Source organism: Polyergus mexicanus, unplaced genomic scaffold (genome assembly GCF_030449975.1).
Source record: "Polyergus mexicanus isolate NDT 795.1 unplaced genomic scaffold, iyPolMexi1.0 SCAF_3, whole genome shotgun sequence".
NCBI lineage: Eukaryota > Metazoa > Arthropoda > Insecta > Hymenoptera > Formicidae > Polyergus > Polyergus mexicanus.
Window position 1 is genome coordinate 11,004,280 of NW_027223323.1, and position 17,917 is coordinate 11,022,196.

Below are 17,917 nucleotides of genomic sequence, written 5' to 3' on the forward strand. Positions count from 1 at the left end.
TAATAGCGATAGACGTAGATAGCCGAACATATTTTACGCCTGACGAAAACGATCTAAATAAATGCGTGCGAAACGATGACCAATACGTTTGCGAACAGAATTATCCCGTACATCATTTAGACGAAGGAGCGCTATGCGAAGTACAAGCATATGTACAATTAGAAACATACACAAACAATTGTAATATTCGACACATACACACGAATACAACAATATGGATAGCGCTGAGTAATGCGAACTCATGGTTATACTCTACACGAGCAAACCAACCGATAGAAATAACGTGCAAAAACGACGCAACGCGAAAAATAGAAATAAAAGGAAGCGGACAAATCACATTAAAAGAAAAATGTAAACTAACAACACAAGACGTCATAATACGGACAAAAAAGCCCGCGATAATAACGATCGTACAGACAAAGCTACCAGACTACAATCTTACGATAACACACAACGAACGAAACGAAAAAATATTTGACAAAATTAGACCGATAAAATTGCGAAAAGTCATTAGAAACCCGACAGAATTAAGGGACCTAAGCGAAAGACTTGACGACACAAACGAAGACTTAAATAACAATTATTTCCCTACTAACGGACACATTATATATCCCGTAGCTTCAAGTTGCACAGGAATAACAATAATAATAATAATTACCATAATAGCAATTATATACGCTAAGAAAAAATGTAAGACGGAAAAGAAAAAATTATCAGAAACTAACATAAATCCGATGTGCAAACCGAAAATAATTCAAGAGCACATCTACGGCACCGCAAGCGGATCGAATAGAACAGCTGAGATAGAAACCGACACCGCGATAACTAACACTGCGATGTTATATTAAAATAAAGTAAATATAAGAAACAATTGTAAAATGCAAAAAATGTATACCGAAAAAATATGTAGACGAAAATTCACGTATAGTTAATTTTCTTTTTCCAAAGGGGGAGGGATGTCGTAACCCGACCAATTACTTAATATATTAAAGAATAAAACAATAAAGTGACACAGAAAAGTGTAAGAAAGAGCTGAGTAAAGCAAAGCATTCAAATTAGAAAAGAGATCAAGGAAAGATAATTAAGAAAGAGCAAAGTAATAAAAGGATATTAATAAAATAAAAGTAAGATACACGGTCAAGTTCTCGGAAGCTGAGTAAGCAGCTGACGAGACAGACTGACGAGCGGAGCACGAGACATGCTCCGGTCAGGGACACCACACTCCTCCCCAATCAACGACCTAATTAATTAAGAGATATAATAAGCGCGAGATGCACCTCGCGAGCGGAAGAAAAAGAGACGACTCGCAGACTACTCGCTCGCTCAATATTATCGAAGTACCGTACGTATCGCGCCCGACTATTATAATCGCGAATAAGTGAAAGTGTATTAAATCTTGCAAAATATACTAAATTATACCTAACGTCCGGGAGTGTCTTATTTCGAGCGTGGATCCTAATCCTTTGGGCGTACAAATCCCAAAAGACCTCTTCCTTAGCGGCTAGAGGCACAACATATCTGTAAGCTTTTTAGATTTTCTAATCTTACTGAAGTGTCATTGAATAAATATTTTGTTCGTGAAAGTGTTTGGATATTATAGGAATGTACAACAAATTCTAAAAATTTTGCAACAAGGCACATTATAATTAAAAGTGAGTAATTTTATTATATTTTCATAATTCACATAATATTTTTAAGTATTGTGTTTTCTATTAAATTGAAAAAAAGACTGAATTGTGACGATGACAGTTATATGAGTAAGATTGTTGTACAAAGGAAAATGATTTAAAGTCATATCTATTAATATTACATCATGTTTATTTTGATTTTAGCAGACGACAATAATGTATAAAATAATTTGCAAACCACACATAGATCCAGCTTGCATTGAATATCAAGAAGCAATCTATTAGAAAGCACGAGAATCTTTTAAGCGAGAGTTCAATATTATAGTCTCCGCTAATAGAATCTTGTGATCTGTAATGGAATGATCAACGCTTATTCATCAACTTGCAATATCTGTTGAAGCAATAATGAAGTACATCAGCGATACTGGGATTGTGCAACTACATTATGAAATAATAATATAAATATTGTGTGTTTTCTATTAAATTGAAAAAGGATTGAATTGTGGTATTAACAATTATACAGGTAAGATTATTATACAAAGGAAAATGTTTTAAATTCGTATGTATTAATATCATATCTTATCATTTATTTTTATTTTAGCAGGTAACAATAACAGATATTAATTTGGAAAACACACACAGATCCAGCGTGCACCGAATGTTAAAAAGGAATCTATTACAAAGCACGAGAATCTTTTAAGCGAGAGTTCAATATTATAGTCTCTGCTAATAGAATCTTGTGATCTGTAATGGAATGATCAACGCTTATTCATCAACTTGCAATATCTGTTGAAGCAAGAATGAAGTTCATCAGCGATACTTAGATTGTGCAACTACATTATGAAATAATAATGTAAATATTGTGTGTTTTCTATTAAATTGAAAAAAGGATTGAATTTTGGTAATAACAATTATACAGGTAAGATTATTATACAAAGGAAAATGTTTAAATTCGTATGTATTAATATCATATCTTATCATTTATTTTGATTTTAGCAGGTAACTATAATGGATATTAATTTGCAAACCACACACAGATCCAGCGTGCACCGAATGTTAAAAAGGAATCCATTACAAAGCATGAAAATCTTTTAAGCGAGAGTTCAATATTATGATCTCCGCTAATAGAATTTTGTGACCTGTAGTGGCGTGATCAACACTCATTTATATTGATAATTGAAATAATAAGAACTTTGTATTGGTGATAGTATTAGAAGATTGAAATAACATTTGTATATTGCTTATATATTTGATCTTTTTTATTTATAGTGAAATTTGTACATTGGAAATAATAAATTTGTCTATGGAGTGAATACTATTGAGATAATTTTGTAACTACATTATAAAAAAGTATGTTTAAGTTTTGTATGTTTTTACTTATTGAATTTAAAAGAAGAGACTAAATTGAATTTAAGGAAAAACAAAATCATGATGATGATAATTGCATATATAAGTACGATTCCTTTACAAAGAAGAAAATCTTAATGTCTTGCTGTCCATTAATATTATATATGTTTATTTTGATTTCAACAGGCAACAGTAATAAATGAATATTAATTGCCAAAGCACGCACAGATCTAGCGTATGTCAAATACCAAGAAGAAATCCATTACAAAGCACGAGAATTTTTCGAACGGAACTTTAATATTATAGTCTCCGCTAATAGAATCTTGTTATATGTAGTGGAATGCTAATTCATTAATTGTCACTAATAGTTGAAATTATAATAACTTTGTATTGTTGATGTATTAGAATATTGAAATGACATTTGTATATTGATTTTCAGTTATTGAATAAATCATGGAAGACAGTGCTTTAACATATCACACTTTTATAAAGAGCATGTTGTTTTTATATATTATTATATGTACTATATATGTGTATCTCTCTTTCATATATGTATATTATTGCACATAAATAAGTAATCCATTACAAAGCACGAAAAATCTTTTAAACTAGAGTTCAATATTAAAGTCTCTGTACATATAATTTTGTAATCTATAATGGAATGATCAACATTTATCTATGAACTTATATTATTCAATATTTGTTGAAGCAATAATGAAGTTTATCCTTTATAACTGAAATGGCTTTACTAGTTCAGAGTTTATCTCTTTCCAAACGTCGGATGTCGTTTTTTATAATATAGTTTTGTAATAATTAAAATTAAAATCGACTTAAAACTAGTTTTCATCAAAAGTAATTTTGTGTTGTTAATTCTTTATATTTTTTTCATTAATTCTTTTTTACTCGTTTATTGTGTTTAAAATTTACTTGTGTATTTTAAAATAGTTGATATATAGAATGTCGTTAAAATAATCATTTCATAAAAAATAATAGGGTCGTCATATTAATCATATGATATATTATTGTAAATAGTTTTGTACTGTCGTTGTACTAGCCAATTAGTAATTTATTTCTTATACATATGTACTAGTACATTTTATGTTAAAAATAAAAGTAATGTATGCGTTAGAAAGTAAATGTACTCTTATGTATGCAATAAAATATTCATTTTTTAAATGTCGTCAAAATAGCCCTTTGACATACACATATATATATATATATATATATATGTATAAACGTATAATGCGCTGCAATGTTATTTTATTTTCATAATGTTATAATGTTCAATAAAGATACAAATTATAATCAAACAAGAAACGTGTTTTAATTTTACAATGATCATATATAACATGTATATTTCTATATATACAAAGTTTGTATTTTTATTTTATTTATTAGTGTTTTGTTGTGAGCAAACTTTTAATCCCATGTCGTGTATATATGTATATATATATATATATATATATATATATATATATATATATATGTGTGTGTGTGTGTGTGTGTGTGTGTGTGTGTGTGTGTGTGTGTGTGTGTGTTACAGTAAATGTGTACTAATTTGATAAAAGTAAATGTATTCACAAGCAACGGAATTTAAACTTTTACTAGTAGAAGCATACATTTTCTACTATAATATATTGTAGCAAATGTATACATTGTCTAGTAAATGAATACATTTATCAGAAATAGACATTTTTATATTTAGGTGATACTTTTGCTGAAATCCTATCGTAAATGCATACATTGGCTAGTAAGTACATACACTTACTAAATTTACGCTTTTACTATATTATATATATATATATATATATATATATATATATAGTATGATGTAGCTTGTAGAGTTTTGTTTTGATTGCTTATAATGGACAATAAATGTCATTGTACAAACATGCTTTGAGAATAAAAGATTAATTTCCCAAAAATATAAATAGATGATTGTTGATATTTTCATAACATTTCACAGGATTCTAATAGCGGAGAAAATTATAGTAAACTCTCGCTTAAAAGAATCTCGTGCTTTGTTAATCAATTCTTTTCTAGTGCTCCATGACAGATCTGCTGTGCAAATTACTATAAATGCGTAGGATATGTGACTCTCAGTTCTGTTATATCTGAAATAGGCGTTTAAAAATATTAATAAATAGCATAATATATTAGAATTTCATATACAGAATAACTTTAGTAGAAATATTATCAAATCTCATGAGTATATTATATTATTATATTATATTATAGTATACGTACAGACAGTTTATTAAATAGCAGATTACCCTAAGGCTACGGAAACAGCAACTTGTATTGTAAATGACTTCTTTCACAACACTGATGGAGATATCGATATTTTCATAACATTTCACAAGATTCTAATAGCGGAGAAAATTTTAATAAACTCTCGCTTAAAAGAATCTCGTATTTTGTTAATGAATTCTTTTTTAGTGCTCGATGACAGATCTGCTGTGCAAATTACTATGGATGTATAGCATACATGGCTCTCAGTTCTGTTATATCTGAAATAGGCATTAAAAAATGTTAATAAATAGCATAATATATTAGAATTTCATACACAGAATTCTTTCACGGAACTGATGGAGATATTGCACAAAATACCATGATATGCTATCTATATCAAAGATATGATTCATCACTGAAAATAAGAAAGATCTATTACTTCTTGGACTATTGCTAGGAATATCATTAAACTGCATTCTTGTGTTATTTCGAAGTATTTGGATACACAATACTTACTGAAATTGTGATGTATCTAATTGAAGCTCAAAGAAGAATTTATCTTAGATGAAAATTACAATTAATTTAACTTTATATTTAACTGATATGTTTTCTTACTTCTTGATTACATTACGTTGTGTCTGTTACGTGTGCAATGACCCCGACCGGAAAAAAAGATTTGGAGAATTTACAGTCAAGTTTGACTCTTTAAAAATAAAAAATTAATTATTACGCTGTCATTACGAGAGATTAGGAAATTTGTCATCATAACTATGTCCAAGGCAAAGATACAAAATGGTATAATAAAATTATTAATTATTATTTATGGACAGCACGTACCATATAAAAAGTAGAAATATGTTTATAATTATAAGCTTTTTCATCTTCTTTTTCTAATTATAAGCGATTATAGCAAATCTGACAGCAAGAAATCACAGTTGTAACAGCCTTTTCTTAAATATATCAACAGTCAGAATGTATGAATATTCAGATGTGATACGCTTGATCGAAATGTGCGCAAAAGAACTGTGCGTAAAAGAAATGTGCGCGAAAGAAATGTGCGCGAAAGAACTGTGCGCGAAAGAAATGTGCGCGAAAGAAATGTGCGTAAAAGAAATGTGCGCGAAAGAACTGTGCGTAAAAGAACTGTGCGCAAAAGAAATGTGCGCAAAAGAACTGTGCGCGAAAGAAATGTGCGCAAAAGAAATGTGTGCAAAAAAATTGTGCGCAAAAGAACTGTGTGCAAACGAACTGTGTGTAAACGAACAGTAACAAACGTTTATTTACCAAATGAAATTAATAATAAATATCAAAAAATTTCAAAATTATACATGCATACATGCGTGTGTATGTATTTTAAATTATACAAAAATATGTGTTGTGTCCAAAAGCAATGTGTCCAATTGAACGGTGCGCAAATGACATGTGTCTAAACGAACCGTGCGCAATTGAAATGTGTCCAATCGAATGGTGCGCAACTTTATGTGTCTAATATCACAGTGTGCGATTGCAACGTGTCCAATTGTACTGTGCGCAAGTGAAGGCTTCTCGCCCCCGCATACCCCTCGGAGGACCTGGCTTAGAACTGTCCCAGTTATATTTATTTGATAAAAGATGATATGGCCAAAATGTGTGTTATCAATCGCCACATTTTCTGTGCATTGTCTTATCACGACGTATCGGTATCGATTAAGTCAATGAACTTTCTAAAATTAATCGAGTGCCTCTAAATTAGCAATTTTAATTCGGAGCATACATTGATACACTTTCCTATCGAAAAATCGCATTCCTTATTAGCAATTAATTAAATTTTTCCCGTCTTACCATATTTTATTATGGTTTATGTAGCGAATCTAATCGCTTCCTCGCGCAAGATAATCTTTCTCTCGACGTATTCGTAATTTAAAATATTACAACTATACAAAATAAAAATATGTAACCAAATTTTTTAATTTAAAATATTGAATCAAAGGATTTTTTCGAAATTTCGAAATGTTATGTAATACGAACTTCGAGTTTTGCATTTAAAAAAAAAAGAGAAAAATGATAATTCCATGCATACGTATAATTATTCATAACGCTTGGGACAATCAAAAGTGATGTAATTTATTCATGTATTTATTCATATATATTTATACCATGTGAGCGTCCTTCACACGTAAAGCCTGTCTGAGGTAATGTTGTAGGAGAGATAATCGACACCTTGGCTTACCCGGCACATTTTTTCTGATACATCTGGAAAATGCAAGCAGATTCGTCTCTTCAAATAGTATAGACTAAATTGCCCATCTAGAAACTATTTTTAATAGCTGTCTAGAGAATTGATGAGAACTGACTATTTCTTTATAATTTATAATTGTCGAGGAATTTACATAATTTTTCATAAAATATGAATTTTTGGCTTTTTGGAAATTATTTATAAATTTACAAAAAAATGCAAGTATAAAGATTGCAAGCAATTAAATATCTTTAATCTACAATCATCATATATTTCTCATTAAATAATATAATTAGAGCAACATTTCTATTTGAATGGCCATAATCAAGTATATAATTGTTTACATGTACAATTAAAAAAGGGAGGGGGGAAAGAAATGTCGTTAAATACTGTAGATACAGAGTTCCCCACCCAGTCAGAAATATATAATTGATATGATGTCGAACTAACGTCAAAAACGAATATTGAAGTAAAGTTGAAATTTTGATCGAATCGACATAGAAATGGTATAAATTGTTGACGAATTTTCAATTATCATTTCGACATAATTTCAATGTTGAATCAACCAATATTCAAGTGCTTTGCAAATTAAAAATCACTTTAGATGATATTATTTAGTTCATGATAAAATTAAAGATAGAATTCTTTCTATTATTTAATAGAAAATACTTAAAAAATAATTATATAAAAAATAAAATACATATATCATTTATTGTTACATACATAATAAACAATTCCATCTTGAACTTTGTCGCAAATTATAATTATCGTGGTATAAAAATTTTATAAAATCGAAACAAAAAATTATTTTAAATATGACTGTATTATAAAAATGGGAGAATATTGCCATCAAGTTTATTATGAATAAGGTGTTATACAAATAAAGTGTTACACAAAGGTATATGTAAATATATTAATTTTCTTTGGAAAAAAACGAAACATAAATATATTAAAATATTTATATAAAATTTAAATGTAAATACAAAAGAAATGCATTGCATATCTCTCTAGACAATCATAAATTGAAATAAAAACTAAATATTACATATCAAAAAGTAAAAACTAAATATCACGTATTAAAAACTAAAAATTAAATATTACGTACTCATCGCAGCTACATATATATATTATTCAGAAACAACATTGACTTTGAAATATTTTTTGAACTTCATAAAGTATCTTAGTTGCATATCTATGCATAGTTATAATCTAAATAAATTGAATATCACGTATTATATTATTTTGTTTTCTTGTCCATTGTTCTTCGAAAGGACCTTCAGGTAATACATCCCTTTGTTATAAGAATATTTTTATTGATAATATTGTGCACAGCAATTAAGACAAAAGAAGATATTCATTTCAGGAAGTTTGAAGATGAGCATGCAGGTATCGTTGGGTTTATCTATTTTTTTCATTCGGTTTCACTTGCTGAATCCGAAAATTATAGTCAAAATAATCTTATTATCCGGGAAAATTTTTGAGACATATTTTGAATAGAAGAAAGCAACGATTGATTTTATCACTTTCTCGAGCCATAACAAAGGAATGTATTATCTGAAAGTCCCATTGAGCTTCAAAGAAATTTTATTGTTTCCGAAAAAGAGAAAATTTCTTTAATAAAAAAATTATTTTCGGAAACGTTTACATTATATGTATATATTTTGTTAAAAAAAATTTAAATTCTTTTAGAAAATTAGAATGAAAAAAGAAAGGTAAATCCAGCGATTTCTGCGTATTCCCAAAAACCGCTTGAAATGCATATCCTCCTTCGTTTGTCTAGCATTATTGCCACGATGGTAAAGACCATTGTTACAATAGAACCAATCAGAGTAGAAAACAATATCCGCTCCACTCCGTCTTGATTCTGTCTGGCTAGAACTAGAGTCTCTAAAGATAGAGTCTGACCACTCGAGTAGTTTTGGAAAAACATGGCGGCGGTGTATACACCGCAATTGCGTTATAAAAGTTAGAAAGTTTATATTTTTATTATATATAGTTTATATTTTTTTCTATAGTATTATTATATTATTATTAAGTATTCTTAGAATATTATATTGAGTATTGTTATATTATTGTTATATTCAAGTTAATTTTTCTTTATTCTTTAATTTAAAAATTTATAAAAAAGTAGGATATATTCGTAATTTTCTTATTTATATAAATAAATAAGAATTGTTTGTAATTTTCTTATTTCATTTCTTTTTAAATTATTATGCTTCCCATAACAATTTCTATTGGTTCCGCCATGTTTTTCTAAACTTTGTTTTGACCAATAAAAAGGAACCGTGGCCAGACTATCTTTAGGGACTCTAGCTGGAACTAGAGTCTCTATAGATAGAGTCTGGCCACTCGATTAGTTTTGGAAAAACATGGCGGCGGTATATACATATGAATGCGTGTAGTGCAGTATAGTTGCAATTGCATTGTAAAAATTTTGTTTGGCTACAAATTGGTAATAAAAGTAAGTAAAATTGTTCCGTATATGGTTTCTAAACAAAATAAAAAATCAATACAGTGAAAAGTTATGATGTTATAAAAAAGTGTAATTGTTATAAAAATTGTCATCTTAACCTCACATTGTTCTTAACAGTAAAAAACTGAAAAAAGACAATCTTATAAAATAATGCAATGAAATATGAATTTTCAGATTTAAAAATGCCAACTTGTTGTATCCCATACAGCACAGAACATTGCAATTACATTGCAGCAATGTTACAATCTTGCAAGTTGCAATGAAATATTGTTAAGAATATGGAATATGGAATTGTAATATTGTATGAGAATGTTACAGCAACATTTCAAAAATATTACAAAAGACAGTTTTTGATAATCCCCATACAGCACTGAAAGATTGCAGAAACATTGCATAGACCTTGCATTGAAACATTATAATATTGCATGGAAATTGCGAAATGTTTCTGCAATGTTACTGCAAGTCTGCGGCAACGTTGAAATGTCCGCCCTTAGAAATATTACAATGTAATATTATAGTAATGTTACGGTGCAATGTATTTGTAATATTGAAATGCGTTGCTACAAATGTGGACCTTCGTTTCCCGCGAGTACTTCGCGCGCCCTGTATGGCATGCGCTTATACTTGGTGGTGGATTAACCGCCACAGGACCCCCTTGGTTGTTGTAAAGTCCCTTCAATGGTCGATGTTGAATTTGACCGTATCGGGTCTGTCCCTTCAATATTGGTTGTTCCTGCTCTGTTCTTGGCGTTGTTGGCGTTGTTTCTCCTTCTAGAACGTATGCTGGTTTCAGTCTGTCGATTGAGATGATTGGTTTTCCGTTGATCTTATATGTCTTCTCGTTTCTTTGCAGTACTTCATATGGTCCGTCGTATGGTTGTTGTAGAGCTCCGGTTGGGGCGTCATGGCGTACGAAGACTTGTGGTGTCGTTGCCATGTCCTTGAAGATGAATACTGCTTTCTGTCCGTGTCTTTTTATTACGGGCCTTAGCTGTTGCATAGTTTTGCGTAGTTTCTCTACTATGGTGTCTGCTTGTTGTTCTGTCTCCTGTCCCTGTTGTTCCTGTAGGAATTGCCCAGGGAGTCAAATTGTTTCTCCGTATACTAACTCGGCGAGTGTTGCTTGCAGGTCTTCCTTCCATGCAGCTCTAATGCCGAGTAGTATTGTTGGCAATACTTCTGTCCATAAGATGGTTTGGTAGCATTTGATTGCGCTTTTTAATTGTCTATGTAAGCGCTCGACCATTCCGTTGGCTGCCGGGTGGTATGCTGTTGTCCTTATATGCGTAGTACCGGTTAGCTGCGTTAGCCGTCTGAATAAATCTGTTTTGAATTGACGGCCCTGATCCGTTGTAACTCTTGCTGGTGTGCCATATTGTGTTAACCACTCTGTGCATAAGTGTTATGCGACTGTCTCTGCGGCTATGTCTCTTATTGGGATGGCTTCTGGCCATCTCGAAAAACGGTCTATGATGGTCAGGCAGTATCGGTATCCCTTTGAAATTGGTAGAGGTCCTACAATGTCCATGTGCATGTATTGGAATCTCTGTGTTGGAATTAGGAAGTTTCCCAATGATGCTTGGTTATGCCTTGAGATTTTTGCTTTTTGACATTGTATGCATGCCTGTGCCCATCTTATGCAGTCTTTTGTGCCTGTGGCCATACGTATCATTGTGTGATGAGTTTTACTGTGTAACAGCAGGGCCGTTACTACAGGTCGTGTACCTGCTAAATATATAGATATATACACCCGCACGACTCGCTTATTGCATCCAGCTCTACCTGTCCCGCTACCGCCATCTTGCTTGCCGCACGCATGCGGTCTCACTTTCAATATGCGCTATCTCTCTCGGAATGCGCTCTCGCTCACCGGCACGCTCTATCTCTCTCGCGGAGTCCCCTTGCGGCACCGACTCCCACCGCCGGACCGACGGCGCACAGTGGGGGCCACCGGCCGGGTATATAACCCCTCCCGGCCGAGACATCGAGACCAGATCCTGTCTCGACATCCAACTCCTGACACCGATCTAACCACTACTTACCACCTCTTGGGGCTGAGGCTGAACTCAGCTCCGTCGGGTTGCACCGGCTCCTATCTCTACCGCTCCTAGAGCCGAGATTGCTCTCGTCTCCGCCGGGTTGCACCGGCTCCTGCCTCTACCCGGGGCCAAGGCTGTACTTGGCTCTGTCGGGCTGCACCGACTTCCGTTGCCAAGGCAAGGTCCGACGTGACACTCGGCTCTGCCTAACTACCTAGTCTGACATTAGTTGATAAGTCGCCTGTAGATATCGCGCCGTAATCTTAAGCTCGCTTGTAAATAAAACCGCCGTAGAGATTAAGCCGCGTCCACTTTGCGCTACCGCCGCATGCCGCCTTGCATTTCCCGCTGCTTACCGCTTTGCGCCCGCCGCTGTGTACGTCCGCTGCAGATCGCCCCGCGCCTGACACCAGCTTTCTGCCTACCGCACGCTGACCGACATCGCCTGGCCCTGCACGCTGCTTTGTATATATTCTAACTAAAATAAACTGTCTTTTCTACCTATACTGTGTTCTCGTAAGCTTGAGTCTTCCCTCCTCTCGAACCCGGACACCGACGAGCCGATCCGAGCGTCGAGCGAGGTGACCGCGTTACAACTGTTGCCTTTCTTCCTGGGTGTGCCAAGTTATGTAGTGATAGGAAGATTTGTCGGCGTAGTGTTTCTGGTATGTATGGTCGCATTATAGGTGTTTCTGTGTCGCAATATATTCCGGTTGTTGTTCCAGGGAGAGGTATTTTCGTTAGTTTTAATCCTTTTTCTGCTTTCAGGATTTTTTGTAACTCCGGGTCTTCCTCTTGTGCTCGTGCGAGTGCTTCGTAGTTTACTGCTTTCTCTACAGCTTTTACACGAGAAAGAGTATCTGCCACGATGTTTTCTTTTCCTGAGATGTGTCGAATGTCGGTTGTAAATTGTCCGATTAATTCGAGGTGTCTTGCTTTCCGTGGTGAGCCGTGTAGTGGGTCTTGTATGAAGGCGAACGTGATTGGTTTGTGGTCCGTGTATATTGTAAATGTTCGTCCTTCCAGCAAGTGTCTATAATGTTTTATAGCGACGTAAATCGCTAGTAGCTCTCGATCGTACGGATTATACTGCTTTTGTGCGTTGTTAAGTTTTTTACTTAGGAACGCTAGTGGTTGTCATTGTCCGTCTATTCGTTGTTGGACTACAGCTCCGATTGCGGTATCTGAGGCGTCTGTTGTTACCGCTAATTCTGCTGCTGGGTCTGGATGCGCTAGTAGTGTTGCTCGCGATAAGCTGTTTTTACAACTGGTGAACGCTTCTTCCAGCTCTGTCGTCCACGTGATAGGCGTTTTTCCTTTCTTCTTTAAGCCTTTCAGCACGTCGTTGAGGATTGCCTGCTCTTTCGCAGCTCCGGGGATAAAACGTCTATAAAAGTTTATTATCCCTAAGAACTGGCGCATTTGTTTAATGCTCCTAGGTCTTGGAAAGCTTTTTTATGGCTTCTACTTTCTCCGGAAGCGGCCTAGTACCTTCTTGTGATACGAGGTATCCGAGAAACTTTACTTGCTTTTCCTCGAAAACACATTTAGCTGGATTTATTTTAATCCCGTTTGTATCTAATCGGGTGAAGACTTCTCTCAAGTGTTTGCTGTGTTCCTCTTTTGATTTAGAGGCTATCAGTATATCGTCTATGTAGGCATAACAATAATCCAGTCCGTGCAGGATTTCGTTTATAAACCGTTGAAATGTTTGTGCAGCGTTTCTCAATCCAAACGGCATGTATAGAAATTCGTAGAGTCCGAATGGTGTTGTTATTGTCGTTTTTGCGATATTCGCGGGGTGTACCGGGATTTGGTTGTATGCCCGTACCAGATCGATTGTTGTGAAGACCTGTTTTTGATGCAGAGTTTGCGCAAAGTCCTCTATGTGCGGAATTGGGTAGCTATCTGGAATTGTTCTCGCGTTTAGTTTGAGGTAGTCTCCGCATGGTCTCCAGTTATTCTCTTTTTTCGGCACCATGTATAGCGGTGATGCCCAAGGACTTTTTGATGGTCTTATAATTCCCTCTTGCAGCAAAAGGTCGAACTCCGCTTTTGCCGCTTGTAATTTATCCGGTGCCAATCTGCATGGTCGGTTTGCTTCCGGTTGTCCTGGCGTTGTCGCTATATGGTGCTCTGTATTATGTTTTACTGTCCTCTGCGCTCCTGCGGGCTGTGATTCCCGGAAACTCTGTTATTATACGGTGGTAGTGTGTTCCTTCTTTCACGACTTTTATTGAGGTGACTTTGCTGTATTTTGCTGTTCCTGGCGTGGATAGTCCGGTCTTCCCGTCTATCAATTTTCGGTTCTTGAGATCTGGTAATAGGTGATATTGAGCCATAAAGTCTGAGCCGATGATTGGTTGTGCTACATCTGCTACCGTGAAGCACCATGGGAATGCTTGTCTCAGTCCAAGGTTTGATTGCAGGATTATCATGCCGTATGTTACGATCCTCGTACCGTTTGCTGCGAACAGATCGAATGGTTGTATCTGTTGTTTTCCTTGCGTCAATCTGCGTGGATAGACGCTTATGTCGGAGCCTGTGTCTATCAGAGATTTTATTTTTGATTTCTGGTCTCTTACGTACAGGCGGCGAGGTTCTATGTTGTCGTCATTGGCCGCCCTCAATGACTGCTTTCCTCGTTTTTTGGCTTCTTGAACATGCACGGTTGAGTACATTTGCGTGCCTCTGCTCCGAAGCGTTTATGGTAGTAGCATATGCCTTCCTGCTTCGGTGTTCTTTGGTAATTTCGGCTCCTGCTTCTTGAGCGTTCTCTCGCGCTGCCTCGGGGGTTCTTTTGTTTCATGAACCTTGTCATCTGTGTCGTGAGTGCTGCGACCTGCTTTGTCAGCGTTTCTATCTGCGCTGTCCATGGGTTAGCTGCTTGTGCTGCTGCCGTTTGCTGTCCGATTGCCGCCACGAGTGTTCGGTTGCTGACCTCGTATATCCGGTCTGCTTGCTCTGCTACGCTGCTTAATTCGTCCTCGTGTAGCTAGTATCGCTTGCATTTGCGGGGGCAGTCGCCCAAGCCACAAAGTCCTTAGCTGTTCGTCTGACACTGTTGTTCCGGCCATGGTGGTCAGATGTCGTAGAAACTGCGATGGTTTTCTGTCGCCTAGTTCTTCGTGCTCGAGGAGTTGTTTTATCTTTTGCGCCTGTGAATCTGTTAGGCGTTGTATAAGGGCCTTCTTGATGGCCTCGTATCTGCGAATTGCTGATGGTTGCGTGATGACGTCTTTAATTTCTCTTGGCCTGCTTAGATTCTATCCGTGAGAGGATGTAGGCGTATTTCGTGTTGTCATCTGTGATGTTGCTCAGCGCGAACTGGCCTTCTAGCTGCGCGAACCACAGCTCCGGGTCTTCTGGCCAGAAGGGTGGGATGCGTAGTTCCATCCTGCTTGCTGGCTGGTCCTCGTCGTCGATGAATATCGTGCTATCCTTCGGGTTTCTCGGCATGCTTCCTCGTCGGGGTCACCAATGTGGTGCTTGGATATGTTCGAAGATAGGATGTCGATTAAATGAAAGAATGCACTTCTTCTAGGTAGCAACAATAAATATATATTCTGTCAACTATTATAAGTATAAGTGTTAAATTTTGTGTGGCCCTGAAAAGGGCCGATTGTGTCACCCGCAGTGACTACTCTAGTGACAGGATTTCTCCTGCCACGAGATACTAGGCCTGGCGTGTGTCCAGTTCAGGCGAGGCGTAGCCGGCTTGTTGGAGTTGCGGCGTTCCGCCTTTGAGGCCTTCGGAGGTGGTTTCTCCGTCTGCGTCGCCGTGGATTGCGTAGTCTTTTCCCAGTCTGAGTCGGAAGACTGCGTGGCTTGCTCCTGTATTTGCGGCGTTCGGTGTTGCGTACCGCGATGTACCAGGTTGCGGCGGTCCGTTTGTGTGGCCCGCTCTTGGTTGTCGCCCTGGTGTGTCCGCTCCTGGGCGGTGTTTGTGTCGATGGTGTGAGCCTTACTGGTGGCGTTCCTGGATAGGAGGGAGAGGTATATCTCCTTATCCGGACGTCCCAGGTAGCTAGGAGGCACCGTGGAGGCCTGGTAAATTTTGTCGGTGGAAGTTCGATCGGCTCCAGCTTCCAGGGTAACAAGGACCACTGGACTCGTCGACAGGCTCGTTCGCTTCTCGCTCTCTCTGCGTCGCTATCGTTGTCCGCTCTCTGCCGTATGTTAATCCCTGGTGAACGGGATGGCAGCGGTCGTGAAGGCGGACCTGCAAAAGTGCTGTTTAACAGCTTTTAGCCGCTCTGGGCGGATACCAAAAAGAGTCGTGCTCACGTATCTGTGCTTGCGCTCTCGAAAGCGTGAGCAGACTAATGTTCCTTGCCGTCTCGCTGCCTTATATTCTGTTGTTGAAGGCATTCTGAGATCACGATCTTCCCAAATCGCCGCCTTGCGGCTAGATATTCGACTACCTGAGTCGCTGTGCACGTGTTTATCGCGTGCTCTATGCCGTGAGCGTTGCACGTGATTAGCGCGTGGTCCTTGCTGTATGCGCGAGACGTGATTAGCGCGTGAACCTTCGTTTCCCGCGAGTACTTCGCGCGCCCTGTATGGCATGCGCTTATACTTGGTGGTGGATTAACAGCCACAATATATATATATATATATATATATATATATATATATATGTATATATGTATATATAGATGTAACGGCAGCGCCGTTACCATAGGCCGTATATATAAAAATATATATATGTGTACATATACACGATTCGCTTGCTTCACCCTGCTCTACCTATCCCGCTTGCACGCACGCCGCACGCGCTGTCTTACTCGCTCGTATGCCATACTCGCCGTCTCACTCACACCAGACACTATCTTTCTCTCACGACTCCCCCAAGTGGAACCAACCCCACCGCCAGACCGACAACCTAGTGGGGGCACCGGCCGGGTATATAAGCCCTTCCGGCAGGAACATTGAGACCAGATTCCATCCCGAGATCCGACTCCTAACACCAGCTTAGTACCTATTACCTCTCGGGGCCAAGGTTTCTCTTGGCCCTGTCGGGTTTCACCGACTCCTGCCACCACTTTTCGGGCTAAGGTTTCGCTTAGCGATGTCGGGTTTCGCCGGCTCCTACCACCAATCCGGTCTGAGGTTTCGCTCAGTTCGACCGGGTTTCGCCGGTTTCCGTTGCTAAGGCAGGGCTCGACGTGACGGGAGTGGTGCACTTGGACACAGTATAATTGGACACGGTGCAAATAGACACGTTACAAATGGACACGAGATTTTGCACACGGTTCAATTGGACACAGTGCATTTGGACACAGTAATTTTGGATACAGTAGCTTTTGGACACATAAGAAAATACGCATCGTTTACTTGGACACCGCTCAATTGGACACTGTTCATTTGGACACCGTTCGTTTGGACACCGTTCGTTTGGACACCGTTATTTGCCCACCGTTCGTTTGGACACCGTTCATTTGCCCACCGTTCATTTGGACACCGTTCATTTGCCCACCGTTCGTTTGGACACCGTTCATTTGCCCACTGTTCGTTTGGACACAGTTCATTTGCCCACCGTTCGTTTGGACACCGTTCATTTGCCCACCGTTCGTTTAGACACCGTTCGTTTGGACACCAAAATTTGATTTAAATTATACGACGTAATCCACACCAAATTTTTGTTTTAAATAAGAAATAGGTTTGGGTTAGGTTATATCTTCCGGAAGTGGAGCCCCCCCGCAGGGGGGGCGGAACCCACTGTATCCATGCATGACATCCAAATATGCGAAAGGCTAAACAAAGTGCTAAAAGCAATGTAAAATTAATGACATCAGTATCAGAGATATATAAGTATGAATATATTTTATTTTGACAGATATTATAACCTTCAAATGTATCTCCTTTTCACGATTTCATATTTTACATAGATTTACCACTATAAAGTGTTATAAGAATACTGATTATATTTTCCCAAAATGATTTTTATTTCTCTCCATCTGTTACATATTCAAACAAACAG

At 37.1% G+C, this 17,917-nt stretch overlaps 2 protein-coding genes across 2 annotated transcripts; both read right to left on the minus strand.

Annotated features, from left to right (window-relative positions):
• Window positions 1-5,444: 5,444 nt before the first annotated feature.
• LOC138945018 (uncharacterized) lies at window positions 5,445-11,695 on the minus strand. The gene is made up of 5 exons (XM_070316174.1): window positions 11,644-11,695; window positions 11,360-11,548; window positions 11,001-11,284; window positions 10,520-10,958; window positions 5,445-5,485 (listed from the first exon to the last, which is right to left on the minus strand). The coding sequence occupies exons 1-5, from the start codon at window positions 11,693-11,695 to the stop codon at window positions 5,445-5,447; spliced, it is 1,005 nt and encodes a 334-aa protein (XP_070172275.1).
• Window positions 11,696-14,813: 3,118 nt separating this feature from the next.
• Window positions 14,814-15,393, minus strand: LOC138945019 (uncharacterized). Its single transcript, XM_070316175.1, has 2 exons — window positions 15,194-15,393; window positions 14,814-15,141 (listed from the first exon to the last, which is right to left on the minus strand). The coding sequence occupies exons 1-2, from the start codon at window positions 15,391-15,393 to the stop codon at window positions 14,814-14,816; spliced, it is 528 nt and encodes a 175-aa protein (XP_070172276.1).
• Between the last annotated feature and the right edge of the window lie 2,524 nt (window positions 15,394-17,917).